Source organism: Phyllobates terribilis, unplaced genomic scaffold, assembly GCF_046119375.1.
Source record: "Phyllobates terribilis strain yellow unplaced genomic scaffold, ASM4611937v1 Scaffold_1__5_contigs__length_1240528914, whole genome shotgun sequence".
NCBI classification, from domain to species: Eukaryota; Metazoa; Chordata; class Amphibia; order Anura; family Dendrobatidae; genus Phyllobates; species Phyllobates terribilis.
The window spans coordinates 294,957,395-294,983,443 of NW_027362761.1; the positions used below are offsets into that span (position 1 = coordinate 294,957,395).

Here is a 26,049-nt window from a genome sequence, read left to right on the forward strand (position 1 = left end):
ATGTCCTGGACCTTTTTTTGGTCTTTGCCCTCCCGATGGTCAGCACACATCGCTGTGTGTGACCAGCGGGACCAGCGATCAGGCTGGTAACCATGATAAACAGCGGGTTACTAGGGGCGCACGCGCACTTAGTAACCCGCTGTTTATCATGGTTACCAGCCTGCTCCTGCTTCAGCAAGCTGGTAACCAGGAGTAGGACATCGTGGAAAGATTCTTTCCACGATGTCGCTGCTCCCCTGATCGTTGGTGAGCCTGCCTGTTTGACAGCTCACCAGTGATCACATAGCGACGCAGCAACGATCCCTGACAGGTCGTATCGTTGTCGGGATCGCTGTAGCGTCGCTAAGTGTGACGGGGCCTTTAGAGTTGGAAGGGACCTCCAGGGTCATCGAGTCCAACCACCTGCTCAATGCAGGATTCACTAAACCATCCAGCTCACCATTCATTAACCATCCAAGTTGGCTACTTACATACAATGTGGCAAATATTCCAAAGTTCTGGAACAATCCAAGAAACCACTCAAGATAGGACTAAATAATCCGCTTTAGTTTTTGTAACACTTATTACAAAATGTTATAAATTAAACCCAAGGTATTGTCATAGAAAATATATGAAATATGAAAAGCTAATGCAGAATGCCAAAACATCGCAACTTTATTAAGTAACAGTAAGAAAACTTTATTATTTTGCCTGAAAGATCTCATCACTAGAAACCCCAGTAAACCCACTAACTAGATGGAGATAGTAGTATAGTCCAGTATGTAGCACGTGAAATATAATAGTATACATGGTGCCTAATTCATTCGTTACATATGGAATTACTAATTCATAAGGCAATTAAGAATGGTTGTATTGCATTACTGAAAAATATGCAAATCTCATTTCAAATACCATTCATCAGACACAAAAGGTAATAGTGTATGACTGTTGTAATCATCTCATAGGGCACCTTCCACAATGACACCACTGTGTAGCAATGAAGAGTAGCAACAAGCTACAGAGTGGACTATCTCTTAATAAACCACCGCTGCAGTGAAAGCTCCATCTCTTTCTTCCTTGAATCCCTAATTAACAGAGAAGCGGACAATACGTGATAGACTTTTCGTAACCCCTGAACAGAAAACGACTCTAATTAATATTATTTTTTCCGAGCCGATTTTCCGGAGGAGAATGAACGGGCCTCCTGAGGTCAGGGGGCTTTATTGCAAAATGCTGTTCTGCAGTACACTTCGAGTCAGCAATATGAGCCAAGGGCTATTTCATCATTTACAAGCTGTATTTGTGGTCAGCCTGGATATACTATATCTTTCCACTGCAGACGCAAATCAAAAGACCATTTCTAAAGCGCAGGGCCGCTGATTGGTTTCGCATCACTCACATAGCGGGTTTAAAACTATCATAACACGGCATACGCTTAACAAAGTACGAATCTTTCAAGCAGACATTTAACCTTTTTTCCAGCCCTGGTATGTAAGCCAAAAGTGTTAGTCATGCTACTATTTGCTTTAGATCTATTAAGAAAACATATGTTCCATTGTTACATCTGCTGCTCGCCCCCCAGTGGGCCCCGAGAGAAACTCTCCAAGAAAGAGACACATTAACCGCTTCAGCTCTCGCCTTTCAAAGAGTTAATAAACACTTTAACACCGGGTCACTGTGTCTTGCCCTAATGTATAGAGCTGGAGAAATCCAAACATATATCAGTAGCAATTGTTTCACAAAAGTCCCCAAAAAGTCTGGGCAGGATTACTGCACAATGGGAAGGGTCGCTATACATTACATAAGACACAGTAGGTTCTCAAGAAGGCAGCGCTGAGATGCGTAATCAAATAACAGGTTAAGGTATCATTTCCCGTCCGGCCGAGGGAAAAAGGGATTTTGCCCCTGCTGTACAATGATACTGATTGTGTCTCTCTCAAAGTTTTCTCTTCTGTAATTTACAGTTAAAAAGAAGGATCCAATGCCAGCAAGAATTCCATGTAATCCGTCCCTGATTAGGTCTTCTTACTGCGAGATCCCTTTTGTAGAAGCAGCAGTTGGACGCCCCTTCTCAACCCCTGAGCATTACATGGATTACACCGATATTACGCTGAAAATTTCACAAGCGCAGATTACAATTGCCCTGCCAACGCACATAATACCAGCGGCGAAATGAAAAATGCAGAAAAGTTAACTGCGGGGCTCAGTGCTGCAATGTAAGAATTGGTAATAAATATGTGACAAGTATCTAGAAGTAAAGTGACGCTGCGAGCACAGGAAAGAGATGAATAGCCTTCATTCCGTCTACTCACCTTCTTCCTGGGCTGCCATTTCATCATATTTGGACGTAAAAAGGTTGGGCATCAAGAGATGTGAGAGATACTTGTAAACGTGGGAATTGTACAGCTGCTGATAGTCATGCTTCCTGCCCCTTTAAATATGTTGCATATTTACTTTTTTTTTGGAACGTAATCCCGAGAAAATGCAAAGTGTCGGAAAACAGATTTCGATTTCGGCTCCGTGTTACCAAATCCAACAAGAAAAAAAAAATATGTTAAAAAAAAGATAATAAATAAAATGAAATGGAAATAAAATGTCAGCAAAATCGGTTATCTGGAGTAAAAGAATTTGGAGTGAGATAGAAAATCCAATGCATCATTGCGTGATGAAAAAAATTGCAGAAAAAGGTGTCGGAAAAGGTTTTTCTTTCAATTCTCTTTTGTCATAAATGCTCACATCTGCAATCCAAGATCTGGAAGTGTCCTGTACTCTCACGCTGCACAGCAGAGATCTGATTTTGTCATGTTGCGAATACCTTTCGCCTTTAACATTCACTATCCTCTGAGTCCTCTGCAGTTACAGGCGGAGGTTGCCAGCCGTCTCCTTGCATCTTTCCCCCAAAAAAAGTACATTCCAGGATACAGTTCCATAAGAGGAAAAGAAAATCTGGCTCCGCTGATGGCTTCAATTTGTAGAATGTTTCAGGAAAGGTTCTGCGTGAACGATTCACGCGGCTTAAGACCCTGAAAACAGAAACAAAAACAAATCCAACAAAAAAATAGGGAATTTTACTTGGGAAATGCTGGAAGGAAATCCTGCAACAGCAACAAAATGTACTCCTCTACACTAATGACTTCCTTCCCTTCTAGTATATGCAGAGCCCGCACTGTTCTGTTCAAGACATTGCTGCAGCCTACAGGGTCTTACTGCTAGTCAGATCAGCCACTACTATGTACAAGATCTGCTTTCATTTACCCTGTGATCCCACTGTGCAGAAGCATACAGATCTGCAGTAGGAAATGTCTGCATTATCAAAGCAAATAAACACTTCTCATCCACGAAAATGAGATACAAATAAAGATGTTTGAACGCAAACAAGTATTCATGTGAGCACACTAATATTCTTATTACTGCTGACTAATCATCTTATCCAGGGAGAGGTATTACCATATAGAACAAAGATATGTGCTACAAGGCACTTTTACCCCTGAATTCTAGCTAGGTGTGTAGGGCTATATTCACATCTCCGTTAGAAGACTTCATTGCAGATTCTTTCGAGTTGCGTGCTGCGCAATTAAATGCTGGATGTGATGAAAACCAGATGCACCCTATTAGAGTCAGTAAGGTTCGTCAGGTCCTCTTGGTGTCCGTCATGTGACAGATCTGGCACTGCTCTCATTTTAAAAAGAACTACAGAAATTAACTATGCAGATATTACAAAAAATACCTTAAACCCAAATTTGAAAAAGATACACATTTGCTTGTTAATAATCAACTATTAATTGCGATTTAAATCAATAATGTTTTATCATGTAAGGCAGTGGTCCCCAACCTTTCTGATCTTGAGAGACACATTCAGCTATGAAAAAAGAGGGGTGCGAGCCACATCCAGCCCTGAGAGAGGGGCGCTAGCCACATCCATCTCTGAGAGAGGAGCTAGAGCCACATCCAGCTCTGAGAGAGGGGCGCGAGCCACATCCAGCTCTGAGAGAGGAGTTAGAGCCACATCCAGCTCTGAGAGAGGGGCGCGAGCCACATCCAGCTCTGAGAGAGGAGTTAGAGCCACATCCAGCTCTGAGAGAGGGGCGCGAGCCACATCTAGCTCTGAGAGATCGGCGCGAGCCACATCCATCTCTGAGAGAGGGGCTAGAGCCACATCCAGCTCTGAGAGAGGGGCGCGAGCCACATCCAGCTCTGAGAGATCGGCGCGAGCCACACCCATCTCTGAGAGAGGGGCTAGAGCCACATCCAGCTCTGAGAGATCGGCGCGAGCCACACCCATCTCTGAGCGAGGAGCTAGAGCCACATCCAGCTCTGAGAGATCGGCGCGAGACACACCCATCTCTGAGAGAGGAGCTAGAGTCACATCCAGCTCTGAGAGAGGGGCTAGAGCCACATCCAGCTCTGAGAGATCGGCGCGAGCCACATCCAGCTCTGAGAGATCTGCGCGAGCCACACCCATCTCTGAGAGAGGGGCTAGAGCCACATCCAGCTCTGAGAGAGGGGCGCGAGCCACATCCAGCTCTGAGAGAGGGGCGCGAGCCACATCCAGCTCTGAGAGATCGGCGTGAGCCACACCCATCTCTGAGAGAGGGGCTAGAGCCACATCCAGCTCTGAGAGAGGGGCTAGAGCCACATCCAGCTGTGAGAGATCGGCGCGAGCCACATCCAGCTCTGAGAGATCGGCACGAGCCACACCAATCTCTGAGAGAGGGGCTAGAGCCACATCCAGCTCTGAGAGAGGGGCTAGAGCCACATCCAGCTCTGAGAGAGGGGCTAGAGCTACATCCAGCTCTGAGAGAGGGGCGCGAGCCACATCCAGCTCTGAGAGATCGGCGCGAGCCACACCCATCTCTGAGAGAGGGGCTAGAGCCACATCCAGCTCTGAGAGAGGGGCGCGAGCCACACCCATCTCTGAGAAAGGGGCTAGAGCCACATTCAGCTCTGAGAGAGGGGCGCGAGCCACATCCAGCTCTGAGAGATCGGCGCGAGCCACACCCATCTCTGAGAGAGGGGCTAGAGCCACATCCAGCTCTGAGAGAGGGGCGCGAGCCACACCCATCTCTGAGAGAGGGGCTAGAGCCACATTCAGCTCTGAGAGAGGGGCGCGAGCCACATCCAGCTCTGAGAGAGGGGCTAGAGCCACATTCAGCTCTGAGAGAGGGGCGCGAGCCACATCCAGCTCTGAGAGAGGGGTGCGAGCCACATCCAGCTCTGAGAGAGGGGCGCGAGCCACATCCAGCTCTGAGAGAGGGCCGCGAGCCACATCCATCTCAGAGAGAGGGCCGCGAGCCACATCCATCTCAGAGAGAGGGCCGCGAGCCACATCCATCTCAGAGAGAGGGGCGCAAACCACATCCATCTCTGAGAGAGGGGCTAGAGCCACATTCAGCTCTGAGAGAGGGGCGTGAGCCACATCCAGTTGAGAAAGGGGCTCGAGCCACATTCAGCTCTGGCAGAGGGGCGCGAGCCACATCCAGCTCCTGCCCCACACAGTAGTGACACCTAGAGCCCCCTATTACCGGTATAATGACAGCCAAAGCTTTTCCACTGAAATCACAACAAGGCAGTATGCAAAGCTCCAGGTTTTCCTATCTTAGGCCTTTTTCACATGTTTGGATATTTTCGGTACTAGAAAAAAACAGTACTGGAGATATCCATGTCCATGTGTATGTGTCTATGATACGTGTGGCAACCGTGTGCCGCCCGTGTGCCGCATCAGCATCACACGTGCCGGCGCCTGGGAATCAGCGGTACAGTTAGCGCTGTTACCAAATGTCGGGTGCTGAACGCTGCCCTCATCATTGTCCCCTGCCAGCGCTGCGATCAGCACTAGCAAGGGACAATGTTGATAGTATTCCGCTCCCGCTGTGTCCAAAACCTGTAAAAATAAGAATAAAATAAAAAACTCCTTATACTCACATGTCCTAAGTGTTCCCCGCTGTAATCCATCTGACCGCACACGCCGAGGAGTTGGGGAGAATGACTCACGGCAGCAAGCGGGTCCCTGTTCTGTGCTGAGCTCACTGAGTGACAGGACACCGCTCGGTGAACTCAGCACAGAGCAGGGGCCAGCTCACTGGAGCAAGTCATTCTCCCCGGATCCTCGGCGTGAGAGGTCAGATGGTTTACATCGGGGGACACTTACAGTGGTGGCCAAAAGTATTGGCACCCCAGCAATTCTGTCAGATAATACTCAGTTTCTTCCTGAAAATGATTGCAATCACAAATTCTTTGGTATTATTATCTTCATTTAATTTTCTTGCAAGGAAAAAACACAAAAGAGAATGAAGCAAAAATCAAATCATTGATCATTTCACACAAAACTCCAAAAATGGGCCAGACAAAAGTATTGGCACCCTCAGCCTAATACTTGGTTGCACAACCTTTAGCCAAAATAACTGCGAACAACTGCTTCCGGTAACCATCAATGAGTTTCTTACAATGCTCTGCTGGAATTGTAGACCATTCTTCTTGGCAAACTGCTCCAGGTCCCTGATATTTGAAGGGTGCCTTCTCCAAACTGCCATTTTGAGATCTCTCCACAGGTGTTCTATGGGATTCAGGTCTGGACTCATTGCTGGCCACCTTAGAAGTCTCCAGTGCTTTCTCTCAAACCATTTTATAGTGCTTTTGGAAGTGTGTTTTGGGTCATTGTCCTGCTGGAAGACCCATGACCACTGAGGGAGACCCAGCTTTCTCACACTGGGCCCTACATTATGCTGCAAAATTTGTTGGTAGTCCTCAGACTTCATAATGCCATGCACACGGTCAAGCAGTCCAGTGCCAGAGGCAGCAAAGCAACCCCAAAACATCAGGGAACCTCCGCCATGTTTGACTGTAGGGACCATGTTCTTTTCTTTGAATGCCTCTTTTTTTCTCCTGTACACTCTATGTTGATGCTTTTTCCCAAAAAGCTCTACTTTTGTCTCATCTGACCAGAGAACATTCTTCCAAAACGTTTTAGGCTTTCTCAGGTAAGTTTTGGCAAACTCCAGCCTGGCTTTTTTATGTCTCGGGGTAAGAAGTGGGGTCTTCCTGGGCTTCCTACCATACAGTCCCTTTTCATTCAGACGCCGATGGATAGTACGGGCTGACAATGTTGTACCCTCGGACTGCAGGGCAGCTTAAACTAGTCTGGATGTTAGTCGAAGTTCTTTATCCACTATCCGCACAATCTTGCGTTGAAATCTCTCGTCAATTTTACTTTTCCGTCCACATCTATGGAGGTTAGCCACAGTGCCATGGGCTTTAAACTTCTTGATGACACTGCGCACGGAAGACACAGGAACATTCAGGTCTTCGGAGATGGACTTGTAGCCTTGAGATTGCTCATGCTTCCTCACAATTTGGTTTCTCAAGTCCTCAGACAGTTCTTTGGTCTTCTTTCTTTTCTCCATGCTCAATGTGGTACACACAAGGACACAGGACAGAGGTTGAGTCAACTTTAATCCATGTTAACTGGCTGCAAGTGTGATTTAGTTATTGCCAACACCTGTTAGGTGCCACAGGTAAGTTACAGGTGCTGTTAATTACATGAATTAGAGAAGCATCACATGATTTTTCAAACAGTGCCAATACTTTTGTCCACCCCCTTTTTTAGGTTTGATGTGGAATTAAATCCAATTTGGCTTTAGGACAATTCTTTTTGTGCTTTTTCATTGAAGACAAATTAAATGAAGATAATAATACCAAAGAATTTGTGATTGCAATCATTTTCAGGAAGAAACTGAGTATTATCTGACAGAATTGCAGGGGTGCCAATACTTTTGGCCACCACTGTAAGTGTATAAGGATTTTTTTATTTTATTCTTATTTTTACAGGTTTTGGACACAGCACTCTCAACATTGTCCCTTGCTGGTGCTGATCGCAGCGCCGGCAGGGGACAATGATGACAGATGCCTGCAGCACTCGGCAATTGGGAACAGCGCTAACTGTACACTGATTCCCAGGCGCCGGTACGTGTCACACAGATGACACACAGATGTCATCCATGTGTCATCAGTGTACACGTGTGCGGGACGTTTTGCGGCCTGTACTGTGGGTAAAAAACGGACATGTCAGCGTGTTTTGCCCACGAACACACGGTCCGTGGAAACACACTGACATGTGCACAGACCCATTCATTTGAATGGGTCTATGTGTGTCAATGTCTCCAGTACGTGTGGAAAAGGACACCAAACGTACTCGAAACACGGACGTCTGAAAGACCCCTTACTCCCATTCAGATCTGCTCTTCTGTGCAGGACTAAACACAAAAGTCGATATCTAGAGATCTACTCTAAGGCCACGTTCACACGTTCAGTATTTGGTCAGTACTTTACATCAGTATTTGTATGCCAAAACCCAGGAGAGGAACAATCAGAGGAAAAGTATAATAGAAACACGTCACCACTTCTGTATTTTTCACCCACTCCTGGTTTTGGCTTACAAATACTGATGTAAAATACTGACCAAATGCTGAAGGTAGGAACGTGGCCTTAGATAGATGTTTGCTATTCCTGGTGCTAATGCACCAAGCTGGCAGACAGCTGCAGCCACACATCACAGGCCCGCGACCCACACGTGCCTCTCTATCTACAGGTTGGGGACCCCCTGGTATAAGGCTATGTTCACACATCATGTTTTTTTTCAGCGTTTTTTGATGCAGTTTTTATGCAAATTTTCAGCTGCCTTTTGCAGTACCAGCAAAGTCTATGAGAAACCAGAATTCTCTGTTCACACATGCTTTTTTTTTTGTTCAGGATTTTGTGCCTTGCATATTTTTTAGGAAAATATAGCATGTAATTTCTTTCAGCGTTTTTTCACCCATAGGAAGTAATGGGTGGTGAAAAAAACACTGAAAAAACGCATCAAAAACACATCAAAATTTGTATCAGTGTTTTTTCAGCATTTTTCATGCCAAAATAGAATGGGGTTCTTTTTTTTCACAGAACTTTATGTACATGCACAAAAAGAGACAGAAGGAAAGTGAAAAAACGCACCAAAAACGCATCAAAAAGCACCAAAACTGCAAGAAAAATCCTAAACAAAATACCATTGAAGATTAGGTTTTGCTGCAGAAAATTGACACAAAAAAAAACATGATGTGTGAATATAGCCTAAGGCATGTTCTATATAGTGACATCGGATTCACATTCACAAACAGGAGCTAATGTTGGGGGATACCTGGGTGACACAGCACCGCACTGAGGGAACAGGGATCCTAATGTGACACAGGAGCCATGAGCGCAGGTCATAAAGAATACACAAAAAAACACACTCACACAATCTTTATATATATCTACTGAGTTACTATGTCACTGAAATAAAGCACTGCCATCTCTACATGATGAGCAGCGAAAGCATTGAGTTGCATCTCCAACATAAATGGAGCATCACAACACATCTGCTAAAATTGAGGCGTAATCCCTTAACATCCATGGCCTAAGCAATTCAATCCTGTTGCAGCCCAGACTTTAGAATGCCCATAGTGAGAGCTGAAGGAGTACACATCCAATGCATCTTCATTCAAGGTCCATGCAAAGATCTCACACTCAGGATCTGCAACAAGGAATTTTCTGATATGCCTCTACTTCACTTACTGGGAATAGACTTTAATAGATATTTAATATATTAAAGCACCACTTCAGCGGTTTGTTCTTTATTTCAGTGCTGGAGGGGTGCTTTAAATGTAAGCCCCCTGCTTCCGGTCATATACTCACCCTCCAGCATCTTCACCGTTTTTCGGCACCGCTCCAGTCCCACGGCGCCATCTTGTGACAGTAGCTTCTGACTGGCCATACTGTAAGTCAGAAGCTACGTCACAAGCTCTCAATGCAAGTCTATGAGAGCCAGAACAAGGCCAGAATGAGGCTCTCACATACTTGCATTGAAAAATGACCTCCGCCCAGCTCCATGAAACACTGGAGCAGCTGACAAGTCACTTTTCGACTGACGGGAGCGGAGGCGAAAACAGATGAAAACGCAGTAAGATGAATATGAGACAGGGGGCAGGCGACTTACATTTAAAGCACCACTCCGGCAGTGCAATAAAAAACAAAAAAAAAACACTGGAGCAGTGCTTTAAAGTGCTTGGTGTTTTAGTCCCCCATATACATTAGATAAAAATTAGCGGCGATCGCCTGTCTAATGTGTATGGGGCCTTCCCAACTGTACCCCCCAAAAAAATTATGTTGTACGAGATAAGAATTGGGAAGTTTGATGTTATTCACTCAATCTTTTTTGCCCTACAAGCAGATATGCCTCCGCCTTAGCAGAGAATTTATGTGTATGGGGGGTCAGAAGAGATGGCTGCTCACCCAACAGTTATCTAAGGTATCCCCAGTTGATCAACTGATTGCAGGAGATCTGCTATTATAAACCTTTAGTGAATGGCTGATTTTTGCCAGAAGAGACTGTAGTGGCCACATCTCAGTTACAATATACAGTACTCCCATAGAAATGAATGGAGAATGTTGAGCATGTAAAGCCACTTCTTCATTCCTGAGGGTGCTCCATGGGGTCCTGTTCTCAGGATTGTTGCAGGTCTCGTTGGTGAGACTCGTATCTGTCGGACATTTAAGGCATAAACGTTCCAGGCAGAGCCTCCCTCCTATAGCAAATGCTATTTGGTGTCATGCTACAGGAAGTCTTACATGTTGCAAGACCAAAAATATTACTGCAAATTGTCTGGAACTTTCTATTATGCAAATAATTTTTTACAGCTGTAAGTTTGCTGTAAAATAACAAATAGCAGACAGGTAACAAGCAAGTCGCATGCAGTAAGTCATATGCAACTTGTGTAGTGTGGTGGCAATGCAACCTCGCTGACAATCACTAGATGCGATGATGCAGAACAACACTGTGATCTTTATTTCAGGCGGCACATCGTCATCATGTAGCTCTAGTCTTCTGAAAATAAAACACAATTCTCCCAACAATCATAGGTAAAAAAAAACGTAAAGATTAAATCCAGGCAAACCAAAACAATATGTCATGCCTCTTATGCATAACACAGTGAATACGTTGTGCCTGTAGTGTTATAGCAAATCCAAGGCAATCCTCTTATGTCAGACAGGAACGGATTCCATGACACGCAACCGGCTTTATCTGCACTGTCTTTACAACTAGTCTAGGATCTTGTCAGGGTTAATTTATAGTTTAAGAAGTAAGTTTTGTATATATACAGTCATGGTCAAAAGTGTTGGCATCCTTGAAATTGTTCCAGAAGATGCAGTATTTCTCCCAGAAAATTATTGCAATTATATATGCTTTGTTATACATGTTTATTTCCTTTGTGTGTATTGGAACAATACAACAAAAAAACTGAGAAAAAAGGCAAATTGGACATAATTTCACACAAAATCCCAAAAATGGGCCAGACAAATTTGTTGCCACCTTTCCAAAATTGTGGGTAAACAACTTTGTTTGCATGTGATGCTCGTTCAAACTCACCTGTGGCAAGTAATAGGTGTGGGTAATATGAAGATCACACCTGAAAACAGATAAAAAGGAGAGAATTTGACTCCAACTTTGCATTGTGTGTTTGTGTGTGGAACACTAAGCATGGAGAACAGAAAGAGGACAAGAGAACTGTCTGAGGACTTGACAAAGATCCTAGACTAATTGTAAAGACAGCAGTGCAGGTAGAGCCGGTATACATCATGTGATGTGTAATATGTGCTAGATGCACTTGAATATACTATATTTTTTCCCCTTTTTCACTGCTGCAGTCATATTGGCATTTATGCGTACATCATGAGAGTCAGGATCTACATGGCTGAGAACCAGTCACACTTTTCTCAGATAAAAAAGGCATAATTGGACAATCTAGTCTGGCAAATGACAGGAAAGCAGAGATACTGTGTGAGTATAAAATATTTACTCTGATACAAGAACCCCTGGTAAGCAATCTCTTTCTATCTGAATGATGGCTTTCACAGTGGATGGATTATAGCACATACCACTGTGTTTTCATGTCCAGGCACAATCTTTATCACCCTTACCAACCTACTAGTTTCCGAATGAATAATGCAGTAGGAAACGTCTATTGAAAAGTGTTTTTTTACTGCTGCTTTTCTTTTTTTATTTTGTTTGTGAAATGCTTTTCTTTTAGAATAGAGAATTTGAACTTTATTACAAATACATAATATATGTTCCCAAAGCGATGAAAGCACAAAAGTTACAATTTCAATATAAGATTTTTAATCTGCTTTACATTTTCAGACGTTTTTCTGACATGTTTGTATTAAAATTCATGGGAAGAGACAAATGCACTTTAATACATTCCGACTGCAGTTTAACACGCTGACATTGCTCCTCTCCAAAAACAGCACAAACAAGGCTCTGTTCAGACCCGGCAATTTCAGGTCAATTTACCCAATGCTGTTGTTATGTATTACTGAATTCTATTAACAACCTATCAGCTATTTTGACGACCTGCTACAGGTTTTAAAAGCATGACCCATGCACGCATTAGGTAGTTTCTTTATACTAAATAAAAAAAAATCAGTAGGGGCCATATACAAGGAAAAATGGAGCGTACTTTATTATTAAAGGGTTTTACCATCTTATATAAATATTAATTAAATATTCCAATACTTTATGATCTTTGGAGGTTTCACTATTTGGACGCCCACCAATAAAAGGGTGTCACAAGACCTACCTAGAGACAGAAAAGTAACATGCTGAGAAAAGCAGCTGCAGAACCAGGATGGACACAATTCCAAATGACAGTAGAAAATCCTCGAATGGTAAATAAATGAAGAATGTATATATTATTGGTGATATAATGCCTAGCTATGCATATGGAAGAAGCTGGATGGCTTTGATCAGTGCGCCTGGAATTCTCCTTTAGGCTAGGCTCATATGTTGTGTATTTGCGCGTATTCTCAGTGCGGATTCCAACCCCAAATTGTATAACGTACTATAGTACAGTACAGTGTAAATATGGTTCAGAGAACCTCACTCACATCATTCATTTACATTCACACACTAGAACAAACATGCTGCGAATTGTAATATCTGCAGCACTCTCCATCTGGTCCAGAGTTGTGCGTTCTTATCAATGGCTGCCACAGTCTTGACCTCAGCTCAGTCATATTGTAACTTCATGTGTTATTGATTTGCCTTTTTATGTTCATGCTTAAGTGTGAACTTTAAAAGATGCTTAAGCTCTCCCCAGAAACTTTTTACTAGCTAAATCTGTCTAAATGTGTATGTAATGAAGTGTAAGGGCAATAAAATACTTACCGATCGTCGTCTTCTCCGAGTTCTACGCCTTTCTGGTCCTTTTCTCATTCACGTGACTGAAATTCCAACTCGCCGGATCACACAGGGGTTTATGTGTGAATCAGGAGTGGCTTTCACAATGTAAATCTATGGAGGCTTCGTTCTGATGTACCATAGACTTACACTGTAAAATCGACTCCCGGTTCACGCATAAACCATGTGTGATCCGTCGAGTCGGAATTTCAGTTTCGTGAGTGAGAAGAGGACCGCAGCGGTGATAGAAAATGTGGAAGACAGCAATCGGTAAGTATTTTATTGCACTTACTCTACATTACATAAGCATTTAGACAGGTTCGGGGAAGAAAGCACTTCTTGGAAGCACGTCTTTAATAATGCATACTAGGATTTTCTTACACCAGTACACTTTACATTTTGGTATTCTATGAATGACTGACATATTTTTCGCACATCTGGGTCAATTGTTCAGTTTGCCATGTTACTACATGAACTGATGGCAGAAATAAAGAATGGTCATTAGCTTATCTGCTATGATAATATTCTAGAAAACAAAGGGGCATATGTACATGGTAGCGTCAACGTTTTAAAAGGGTTTTCCCGGCTTCAGATTTTGATGACCTATTCTTAGGATTAGTGGGGACCAACATCCAGCAGCTGTTTTTAGTTCCAGGCGGTGGAACCAAACCCCACAGCTCCGTTCACTGTGTAGTGGCTGTTCTTGGGTACTGCAGCTCAGCTACTATTGAGAATAAGTCATCAAAACAATAAGCCCAGAATCCCCTTGAAGGAATATAATGTGGCTTCCTACCCTAAACGTTCCCTTGCTGCTGCTGAAGGTGAGTAAAGGTCTTAAAGGACTGTGTAGAGAGAGAAAGCCCCTTCCTATGCTCTGTGCGGTGGGGACGGCGTAAGTGTGCATGCATCATCTCAGAGCATAGATAGGCCAGGATCCCCACTGTTCTCTTATATCTACTGCACATGCTCAACATGGATGAAGAGAACAGAAGACAAGATCCATGAACAACCAGGTATAAAATACCACTGGAAATTTGGAGAATGAAAACTTGAGTTGCATTCACTTTTGAAACTGTATTGTTATGAAAACCTGTTTTATTTGAAGGGGTTGTCCATAATGAACATTTCCTTCTTAAATGCTAAAGTGCCCCAGATAAAATAATGATAAAAAAAAACACATACTCACTTCTCAGACCAGCACTATTCCAGAGATGTTGGCGCTGTGACTCCCTATTTCATGTGACATTGTGAACGCTGCAGCCTATCAGCAGCCGATGATGGGCTGCAGTCTTCACAGTTCTGCCAGATGGAACTCTGGGGGAATGCTGCAGCCCATCAGATATCGCTGATAGGCTGCAGCATTCCCATAACATAAGAATGTCACATGAAAGCTGGAAGACATGGAGCTAACACTGCAGGAACGGCGCTGGTCTGGAAGGAGAGTATGTGTTTTGGATTTTATCTGGCGCACTTTATCATTGTGTTGTCCTATAGTAAACAACCCCTTTAACAATGGAGGACAATTAGTAAAAAATATGCTTTAAAGGGAATCTATCAGCAGGTTTTTGCTATGTAATCTGAGGACAACATGATGTAGGGGTTAAAACACAGATTTCAACAATGTGTCACTTAGCAAGCTGTGTGCTGTTGTTTACTTACACTGAAGGTTTTATCACCTAGTGATTGCCTGGACTACAGCAGCAGCTATAGAAATGTGTGCAAGCTAGACTGACTCTGCCCTCTACTGCGATAAGCAGCTCACTGTCTATTGACAATGTATATTACTGCCGTTTTCTACATCTAGAAGATCTGATAGTGTCACAACTGTTGCACCCAGTAATCTAACTGATACATCGGTGGATTCAGGGTGCCTTTGCCAACATAACATTGCTCTCAGATGAGGTAACAAAAACCTGGTGACAGATTCCCAACATAACATTCCTTGTTAGAACAAGTTTTGATAAATGGCTGGGCAGAACGCTTACTAGTTTCTCATGTGTCTGCATTGATATATATGATTAATATTAATAAAATCCTTTTGTATATGCATAAACACATTACCCAGGTACAGCGTCTGACCCTTATCTGTGCCTACACATTTTTCCGGTCACAATTTGTTGACACAACACCTAATTCCCGAGCTATGCTTCTTAATATGTTTTCGCCTCTCACTTACAGAGCGACCATGATTCAACTGATATGGCTGTACAATGGCTAATTATCTATAAAAATAAATTAGAGCAATATATAGCAGTAATTATTGTACAGAACAACCTGTGCCGGGAAATAGATCATTGCTTTGGATTGTCATGTTGAAGTTAGGATCGTATTAATATAATCAGCAATAAAAGGAATAAGACGCTGTCTTGCCAGGGAAGAAAACTACTTGAGATGGGTCTGAAGTACTATCTAAAATCTCATCTTCATTAAGCACTATAATGTGTACTGCAAAACAGCGCGGATGCTTTGTTCTGGCTTGGTCTCAAAGCCATAAGCATCATTGTTTAAGGCTGAGTGAATAAATAAGAAAATGAAGAAACTTACAAGTCAAACCACAAAAATCATGTTCAAAACAAAGTAAAGCTTGGAATAAATATTATGTGTTAATATGATCAAGGCTAATAAAAAGGAAACTTTGTGCCATCCGCATAAACACTGATGTAAGCAATAATAAAATGGGCTCCTCATATTTCCCATGTGTGCGTCCTTATTTAGATGGCAGCAGACATTTAGGGCTCATTGTACAATGAGGATTCTCTTAAAACTTAACATTTAATTATACCTATAAAACATCATATCCTCCCAACAACATTAATCAGATAAACATATCAGAATATCTCCCTATTAACATACAGACAAGGACTAGTTACAGATAATGATCATATTAGGGTCTCATATCCGTAAAGTTAGATCTCTAGATACTTATACGTTATCCTGATTGTTAAATAACCTTAATAAGGAGAAAGTGCTATAGTGCATTATAAAGGGAAAAGAAAAAATGTGTGGATCTCACCCATTTTGCATGCAGACACCGTCAGGGATTTTTCGTCCATACAGTAAGATCTTATCTCGGACTAACACTACCCTGTCGTGCCCCTGTTGTTAGATCCTTCCCTAACAAGGGCAGTACCCAAGTGTACCTTCTACTTTATCCCACAAAAAAACCTTTCCAAATACTAAACATGCTCCCCTGATGACTTCTTCAAAAGGAGAAAGAAACGGGGCGGGAGTTTTTTTGTGGGATAAAGTAGAACTGAATAATAATGGTAAAGGTGTGTATTAGGCTCAGTGCTACCTGGACCCCACACAATTTATTTTAAATAAATCACAATAGTAGAGACAGATCTGAAGAACCAGATTCCTTGTTTCTGCTGTCATGGGACATTTTATGCAGTATAAGAAAGGCAAGACCCTAAGACATATAGGCCATAACCTATTGATAAGAATTTTCAAATGCCAGAATATCCCTTTAGGTAATAATGAGATTGGTTGACCACCATGGCTACAGACATAAATCGAGTCTACATGATGTAATCTGTTAGTACTGAAGAACGAAAATATTTATTCTGGAATAATATAAAACTACTGTTTTAGTAGGTAAAGAGTAAATGAAGCAGACAAATAGGAAAGCTTGCAATTAGATTATCAGAGGACATAGCTGCAGGCTGCACAAAAGGACCTGTCAATTTGGTGTGTATTTTAATAGAGGGCCATATGGGCAGCTAAAACACAATTTATACATGAGAAAATGGGAAACCAATACAAGTCGAAGCTTACCTCTGAAACAAAGATGTGACACAGGTCCCTTTGTCTTCACACTCTCATTAGTCATTTAAGCCAAGACATCATAAGGATAACCACACTCTGCTTTGGTATAGCATTTCAAGCTTTCATTGTATTTTGGATGCAAAAATTGTCTTCCGTCTCACCACAGGCCACCCAAAAAGTAGTCAATTTTGTATGATTTAAACCAAAACCAAAAGCAAAAAAAACAAAAAGAAGGACAGTGGCTCAGTGGTTAGCACTAACCATGCAGATCTGGATTCCTGGCTATGTTCTCCCTGTGTTTGCATGGGCTTCTTCCCAACTTTAAAGACATTTTGATACGGAAATTTAGATTGTAGGGGACAATGATAATAATATCTGTAAAGTGCTGTGGAATGAATGGTGCTATATAAGCAAGTAAAATGAATAATACTACAATTTCCTAGGTGGCCACAACTTTCCCTGGCAGAATTAGGAGTTTGATTGAGGAAGTAGAGAGCAGCTCTCATCGCAACTGGCTGTGTTGTGTATGATTTTCTCTGATGTGAAGTTTTTCCTCCAAATATCTTCAGTAAGGATGTCTTCAAAGCATAACTGAGGAAAGGGCAAACCCCAGGAAGAAGCCGTCAGGCGAAACCCAGAGTCGGGAAAGACTGGAATGCTGAGTGTTTTCAGTGATTTTATTTAAATTGCACTTTGTGAATATATTAAACACCTTCAGCTCTAGATAAGTGTACCTGGCTGTACTGTGCTGTATTTTGATTATGTTTTGAGGTCATCCATACAGAATATCATCCGAACAGCGCCGCCACTGTTTTTAGATCTGCATACCAACACTGCAAATGTGCTGAGGAAGAGGAGTCTACGAGAATATTTGGACAAAGTCTCCTGAGCTGAGTCTACAGTGGGTAGGGAAAGTATTCAGACCCCTTTAAATTTTTCACTCTTTGTTTCATTGCAGCCATTTGGTAAATTCTAAAAAGTTCATTTTTTTTCTCATTAAAGTACACTCTGCACCCCATCTTGACTGAAAAAAACAGAAATGTAGAAATTTTTTGCAAATTTATTAAAAAAGAAAAACTGAAATATCACATGGTCATAAATATTCAGACCCTTTGCTCAGACACTCATATTTAAGTCACATGCTGTCCATTTCATTGTGATCCTCTTTGAGATGGTTCTACTCCTTCATTGGAGTCAAGCTGTGCTTAATTAAACTGATAGGACTTGATTTGGAAAGGCACACACCTGTCTATATAAGACCTCAAAGTGCATGTCAGACCAAATGAGAATCAAGAGCTCAAAGGAGCAGCCCAAGGAGCTTAGAGACAGAATTGTGGCAAAGCACAGATCTGGCCAAGGTTACAAAAGAATTTCTGCATTACTCAAGGTTCCTAAGAGCACAGTGGCCTCCATAATCCTTAAATGGGAGAAGTTTGGGACCACCAGAAGTCTTCCTAGACCTGGCTGTCCAGCCAAACTGAGCAATCGTGGGAGAAGAGCCTTGGTGAGAGAGTGAGAGAGGTAAAGAAGAACCCCAAGATCACTGTGGCTGTGCTCCAGAGATGCAGTAGGGAGATAGGAGAAAGTTCCACAAAGTCAACTATCACTGCAGCACTTCACCAGTCGGGCTTTTATGGCAGATTGGCCCGACGGAAGCCTCTCCTCAGTGCAAGACATATGAAAGCCCGCATAGAGTTTGCTCAAAAACACATTAAGGACTCCCAGACTATGAGAAATAAGATTCTCTGGTCGAATGAGACGAAGATAGAACTTTTGGTGATAATACTAAGCAGTATGTGTGGAGAAAACCAGGCACTGCTTATCACCTGCCCAATACAATCCCAACAGTGAAACATGGTGGTGGCAGCATCATGCTATGTGGGTGTTTTTCAGCTGCAGGGACAGGACGACTGGTTGCAATTTAAGGAAACATAAATGCAGCCAAGTACACAGATATCCTGGATGAAAACCTCTTCCAAAGTGCTCTAGACCTCAGACTTGGCCGAAGGTTCACCTTCCAACGAGATAATGACCCTAAGCACATAGCTAAAATAACAAAGGAGTGGCTTTAGAACAACTCTGACCATTCTTGACTGGCCCAGCCAGAGCCCTGACCTAAACCCAATTGAGCATCTCTGGAGAGACCTAAAAATGGCTGTCCAACAATGTTCACAATCCAACCTATCGGAACTGGAGAGGATCTGCAAAGAAGAATGGCAGAGGATCCCCAAATCCAAGAGTGAAAAACTTGTTGAATCATTCCCAAGAAAACTCATGCCTGTACTAGCTCAAAAGGGTGCTTCTACTCAATACTGAGCAAATGGTCTGAATACTTATGACCATGTGATATTTCAGTTTTTCTTTTTTAATAAATTTGCAAAAATTTCTACATTTCTGTTTTTTTTCAGTCAAGATGGGGTGCAGAGTGTACTTTTATGATAAAAAAAATTAACTTTTTAGAATTTACTAAATGGCTGCAGTGAAACAAATAGTGAAAAATTTAAAGGGGTCTGAATACTTTCCGTACCCACTGTATATACACTGCTCAAAAAAATAAAGGGAACACTTAAACAACAGAATATAACTCCAAGTAAATCAAACTTCTGTGAAATCAAACTGTTCACTTAGGAAGCAACACTGATTGACAATCAATTTCACATGCTGTTGTGCAAATGGAATAGACAATAGATGGAAATTATTGGCAATTATCAAGACACCCTCAATAAAGGAGTGGTTCTGCAGGTGGGGACTAGAGACCACATCTCATTACCAATGCTTTCTGGCTGATGTTTTGGTCACTTTTGAATGTTGGTTGTGCTTTCACACTCGTGGTAGCATGAGACGGACTCTACAACCCACAGAAGTTGCTCAGGTAGTGCAGCTCATCCAGGATGGCACATCAATGCGAGCTGTGGCAAGTAGGCTTGCTGTGTCCCTCAGCGTAGTGTCCAGAGGCTGGAGGCGCTACCAGGAGACAGGCCAGTACACCAGGAGATGTGGAGGGGACCGTAAGAGGGCAACAACCCAGCAGCAGGACCGCTACCTCCGTCTTTGTGCAAGGAGGAACAGGAGGAGCACTGCCAGAGCCCTGCAAAATTACCTCCAACAGTCCACAAATGTGCATGTGTCTGCACAAACGGTTAGAAACCGACTCCATGAGGGTGGTATGAGGGCTTAACGTCCACAGATCGGGGTTGTGCTTACAGCCCAACACCATGTAGGACGCTTGGCATTTGCCACAGAACCCCAGGATAGGCAAAGTTGCCATTGGCGCCCTGTGCTCTTCACAGATGAAAGCAGGTTCACACTGAGCACATGTGACAGACGTGACAGAGTCTGGAGACACCGTGGAGAGCAATCTGCTGCCTGCAACATCCTTCAGCATGACCGGTTTGGCAGTGGGTCCGTAATGGTGTGGGGTGGCATTTCTTTGGAGGGCCGCACAGCCCTCCATGTGCTCGCCAGAGGTAGCCTGACTGCCATTAGGTACCCAGATGAGATCCTCAGACCCCTTGTGAGACCATATGCTGGTGCGGTTGGCCCTGGGTTCCTCTTAATGCAGGACAATGCCAGACCTCATGTGGCTGGAGTGTGTCAGCAGTTCCTGCAAGATGAAGGCAATGAAGCTATGGACTGGCCCGCCCGTTTCCCAGACCTGAATCCGATTGAGCACATCTGGGACATCATGTCTCGCTCCATCCACCAGCGTCACGTTGCACCACAGACTGTCCAGGAGTTGGCGGATGCTTTAGTCCAGGTCTGGGAGGAGATCCCACAGGAGACCATCCCCAACCTCATCAGGAGCATGCCCAGGCGTTGTAGGGGGGTCATACAGGCACGTGGAGGCCACACCCAATACTGAGCCTCATTTTGACTTGTTTTAAGGACATTACATCAAAGTTGGATCAGCCTGTAGTGTGTTTTTCCACTTTAATTTTGGGGGTGACTCCAAATCCAGGCCTCCATTGGTTAATAAATTTGATTTCCATTGATGATTTTTGTGTGATTTTGTTGTCAGCACATTCAACTTTGTACAGAACAAAGTATTCAATGAGAATATTTCATTCATTCAGATCTAGGATGTGTTATTTGAGCGTTCCCTTTATTTTTTGAGCAGTGTATTTCTGTGCAATAGGGGACTTCTTGACAAACTTATAATTTTAAAAATGTTTATTTTAATGAAAAGTTTGCTAAATAAATAAATAAAAAACCCTTACTACTTGAGTAATTCTTCTTGGAACTTGATCTTACATACCTGGGTCCCCCAATTTTCTTTTTTCCTCTTCTGGTGTGGCTGCTGCAACCAATCATTGAGCGTATATACCTATTTTGCATGATATACTTATACATAGTAAGGTCATCTATCAGTTATAACAACCCATCAGGTCTACTGAATATTTAACCTGCTAGTAAATAAATGATATTCTTGATTTAATATTCATTTGCCACTATTTCAATTATTTCCAACTTAATTGTCTAAAAGCAACACATTTACTCTGAAGATCCTCCAGGACATGTAGACTACTGTACTGAATATGTATGTGCTAAACCCATAGACTAGTGTAAATAAATGATTAAAGAATAAATGCAGTGATAAAAGCTGGAATGAGGCATTTTCAGAGGTCTGAAACAACTGCTGTACTACATTGTTATGTAGATCTTTCTAATTATTTCCAGAATACGGAGTGTAAAAGAGAGACGCGAGATTGAAAGTAGATACTGGACTAGAAAGATTACTGTAGAATTTTCTCACTCAGCATCTTGGGCTGACAGTCAAAATAAGGCAATTAAAATTATAACAAAAGAAAAGCCACATAAAGTAGACAGCTCATGACCTTTGGCTTGTAGGCTTGACCCTTTAGAGGTCTTGATCTAATCCATACAGCGAGGGGGGACACATGAGACTTAATTTACAGTTGCAGTGAAGCAAAGACAACAGCATACAAGTATGGTGACATCACAATAGTGTGAGAACAAGAATAGTAATTTCCCTTAGAAGCCACATGAGAAAATACATGAGGCATGCCATTCACCAGCTAAATGATGAATATTGCATTTATATTAGGCACTCTACTCATGGCTCTCTGTATCCATCCGGAATAGTGGTAACAACAGGACAAGAATAGTATTATAGTGTAATCAAAATATTTAAAAGAATTTGGAGAACCTGACAAGTTGGGAAAAGAAATGGAAAATAATAAAATAAGGTTATGCAATTATTATGTGGTAGCCACATGTCTTCACTGGGAATTTGGATAAAGCCGACATGTAAAAGGATTTATGAGAAGATAATAAGCTGAACTGTACTAAGTGCTGGCAGTTAATGTCAGAGCAAATAAGGACATGAGAGACATAAAAAATGCAGAGATGAACATGAAGAAAACAGACCACACAGGGGACTGAAGATAAAATTGTGGGCTCCGGCGTAAAAAAAATAAACGACCCAAAAGAAGGGGAGAGATCCTAATAATTAGAGGAATTCTACTATCAAGAAAGATTAGAGAAATTGGGGTTACTGTTTAGAAATGGAGACTTTGGGGTGACCTAATTACCATGGAGAAATGCATCCAAGATCCATGTTGAATAAATGATCTGTTTAATGATATTTTAAACCTACTGGAGACCCCCATTACCTGCGATTAGCAAGGACCCCAGCACTGGGACACATGAGCAGAATTATTTTCCCTGTGGCAGTGTAGTAGTGGGGAAGGAAGTAGCTTCCCTCTGGCACTAAAAGTGTTAAATAGTATGTTCCCAACAGTTAGATCTCTCTGGCTTACAGTTAGGTCCAGTTAAGGGGTTAGCTGTGATACTCCAACCCAGTAGAGGGAGAGGGAACCCAGTGCTATGGTTGAGCACAGGATGTGAATAAATGCTCTGTTCCTGATGTTTCCTTGTGGGCTGTAGTATTGATAACTAGCCACAAGATGCCACTGTCTAGAATACAGATGGCAGGTTAACTTTGCCATTAGCATTGCAGGTATTTAGGACAGTGAGGGAGTTAACTGTGTGTGAGGACAACCCATAGAGGATGGGCACCTTAGGAAACCTCTGGTTAGTTTCCAGTAACAGGAAGTGATTAGTTGAGTGAGATATAGTATCTGGAACAAGACAGGCAGCCTTGGTATGTTGGCTGCTAGGGCAGACGAGAGCCCCATATCCCCGACAGTGGATCACCAAGGAGAGGAATCCCTCCACAAGTGTCCCATTAGCTGGCCTGGGAAACTCAAGAGAATCATTGAGGACCCGGGGGCACATTCTGTCTGCAGGCTGCAGAAGAAGTCAGGACTGAAACCTAGGATGTGGGGAGAACTAGGAACCGGATATATGGTCATTGGTGAGGAAGATTCTCTAGGGCTAGAGAACAGAGCAACAGAGATGCTTCACCTAAATTGGGAACCAGGGCTGAAGTTGTGTCAAGTACCAGCGGGAAAGATGACAACTCGTTGGGCTTTATCCATTATATCTGCCTGTAAATACTGTACATATTCCTATTCCTAAAGTAAAGTCCCAGTTATTGTTATGAACCTCGTGTCCTCTGAATTTATTGCTGCCCTGGTTCCAGAAGAGAAATGCCTGGAGACAGATGTGACTGGCTGGTCAGAAGTAAGTGGAAAGCACCACATTCACTGCAGCACATCAGAGGGAGGACACACTTTGTCTGTAGGGTGCCAGAGCGAGCAGGGGCTACAGCTCGCTCACGACTACCTCGCTGGAGCACCTTACAGCGGCACTGGAAGAACATTCTGCTTCCAACTTTTTATATTGAAGAAAAATAACCAAACATTTTTTTTTATAAAATCAAACTTCAAATGAACTTTTACAGTCATCCCCGTTCTCTAATGCATTGTTTGTCTCATGCAGAATGACATGAGAACTGGTTGTGTTTTTACCTATCTAAATTAGCTTTAGGAAGCAGATGCAATAACGTACCTAAGTCGGCAATAGGTATAAAGCAGAGATATATATTACAGCATCAAAGTGGTGGAAACTAAATTGTGTTGAGTGGATTGTCTTTAGACAAGATCATTTACAGTAATGAAGTGTAGACTTTAGATACTGTAAAATTTGAGAAAAGATTTTAGTAGGATGAAGGACTTTCCAGTGTGCAGTATAGGAAATTGTCTTTTTGCAGTATGGGTGTAGGCATAGCGGTAGGGATTGTAGTTATAGGCATACTCTTACTCTATACCTCTGGGAGTTGAATGCATGTCATTTATTTCATTTCCATTGATTAAAGAAAGTCATTTTGTGACTTGAAGCAATATGCTGTTCTCTTGTCACCAGTCTCCCTTCCCCCAATTCACAAAAGAGAGTTGAAGGTGCACAATTTGATCACTGAAGACTGTGCCTTGGGCTGAATACATTGGAATCAATCTTGGGAACTGAAGTCTAGCTCCTCGGATTGGGATTTGTTGTACTAATGATGTATTCTGTACAATGACTATAGAATATATAGTAATATACTATTGTCTACAGAATGACAACATTTTACAATAACGCACAACACCTATTTGCAACTAAATCCTTTTAGAGCACGTTCCCGTGATCAGGGATACTAGCGTTCTGGATGCAGTGTATTTTACAGTACAATAAAAGTGGATGGGATTAATAGAAATCTCATGCCCACTGTGCATCCTTTTTACGCTGCATAAACTCACATGTGGCTTGTTTTTCCAAGACGCAGCATGTCAATTTCTCTTGCGCGTACGCTGTCTCCTGTGCGGATTTCTGACGGCACCGCTCAGTCACCGAGTCTCGGGTGAGCCGGGAGAGCCTGCTGCTCAAAGCCTATAGAGCCTCATTCTGAGTATCCATAGCCTTTGATTTAGGTAAACGAGGAACATCGTGGGACCGGTGGACTACGTCAAAGCTGGGAATTTTGCTTTCTTAATAAATTGGTGAAAGAGCGACTGTCTCTTGCATTTATTTCTTTATTTCTCTCTTTTTATGTCTTGCAGGTTTCCATTTGTGGACTACGTCGGAATCCTTGGACTATGGCTGACCTGCATGACTATTTTTTAAATAAATTGGTGAACCAGGGAAAAAGTCGGGTAGTGTTTTCTTAAAATAAACTATTTTGTTTGTGTTTTTTATCTTTATACTTACTGGGTTAGCAATGGGGTTGTCTGATAGACGCCTCTCCCTTACTAACATCAGGGCTTGATGCAAGCTGACACTACACAGCTGACATCAACCCCAAGCGCATTACCCAAATTACCAACAAACCAGGGCAATAGGAAAGAGCTGAGGCAAACACTGAACGTGCGACCGTTCCCTTAAAGATCACAAATTCAGTTTTTTGAAGTCTAATGTTGGTACCATAAATAAACCAATCCATTTTTGTTGGATTATACACTTTCATATACAGTTATATGAAAAAGTTTGGGCACCCCTATTAATCTTAAGCTTAATGTTTTATAAAAAATTGGTGTTTTTGCAACAGCTATTTCAGTTTGATATATGTGATAACTGTTGGACACAGTAATGTTTCTGCCTTGAAATGAGGTTTATTGTACTAACAGAAAATGTGCAATCTGCATTCAAACAAAATTTGACAGGTGCATAAGTATGGGCACCCTTATCATTTTCTTGTTTTAAATACTCCTACCTACTTTTTACTGACTTACTAAAACACTTTTTTAGATTTTGTAACCTCATTGAGCTTTGAACTTCATAGCCAGGTGTATGCAATCATGAGAAAAGCTACTTAAAGTGGCCACTTGCAAGTTGTTCTCCTGTTTGAATCTCCTCTGAAGAGTGGCATCATGGGCTCCTCAAAACAACTGTCAAATGATCTGAAAACAAAGATTATTCAACATAGTTGTTCAGGGGAAGGATACAAAAAGCTGTCTCAGAGATTTAACCTGTCAGTTTCCACTGTGAGGAACATAGTAAGGAAATGGAAGAACACAGGGACAGTTCTTGTTAAGGCCAGAAGTGGCAGGCCAAGAAAAACATCAGAAAGGCAGAGAAGAAGAATGGTGAGATCAGTCAAGGACAATCCTCAGACCACCTCCAGAGAGCTGCAGCATCAACTTGCTGCAGATGGTGTC

General features: G+C 42.4%; 1 protein-coding gene across 3 annotated transcripts in view; it reads right to left on the minus strand.

Moving 5' to 3' along the window:
* The window catches only part of TTC28 (tetratricopeptide repeat domain 28), an 824,287-nt gene that overhangs the window by 625,362 nt on the left and 172,876 nt on the right, over positions 1 to 26,049 (minus strand). The window contains exon 1 of one of the 3 annotated variants that reach the window (XM_073673189.1): positions 2,292 to 3,152. The exons of the other annotated variants lie outside the window; for them this stretch is intronic. Coding sequence (XP_073529290.1) covers positions 2,292 to 2,318 — 27 coding nt within the window. The 5' untranslated portion in view covers positions 2,319 to 3,152. Of the gene's footprint in view, positions 1 to 2,291; positions 3,153 to 26,049 lie in introns of those variants that run through there. 3 annotated transcript variants of the gene reach the window in all.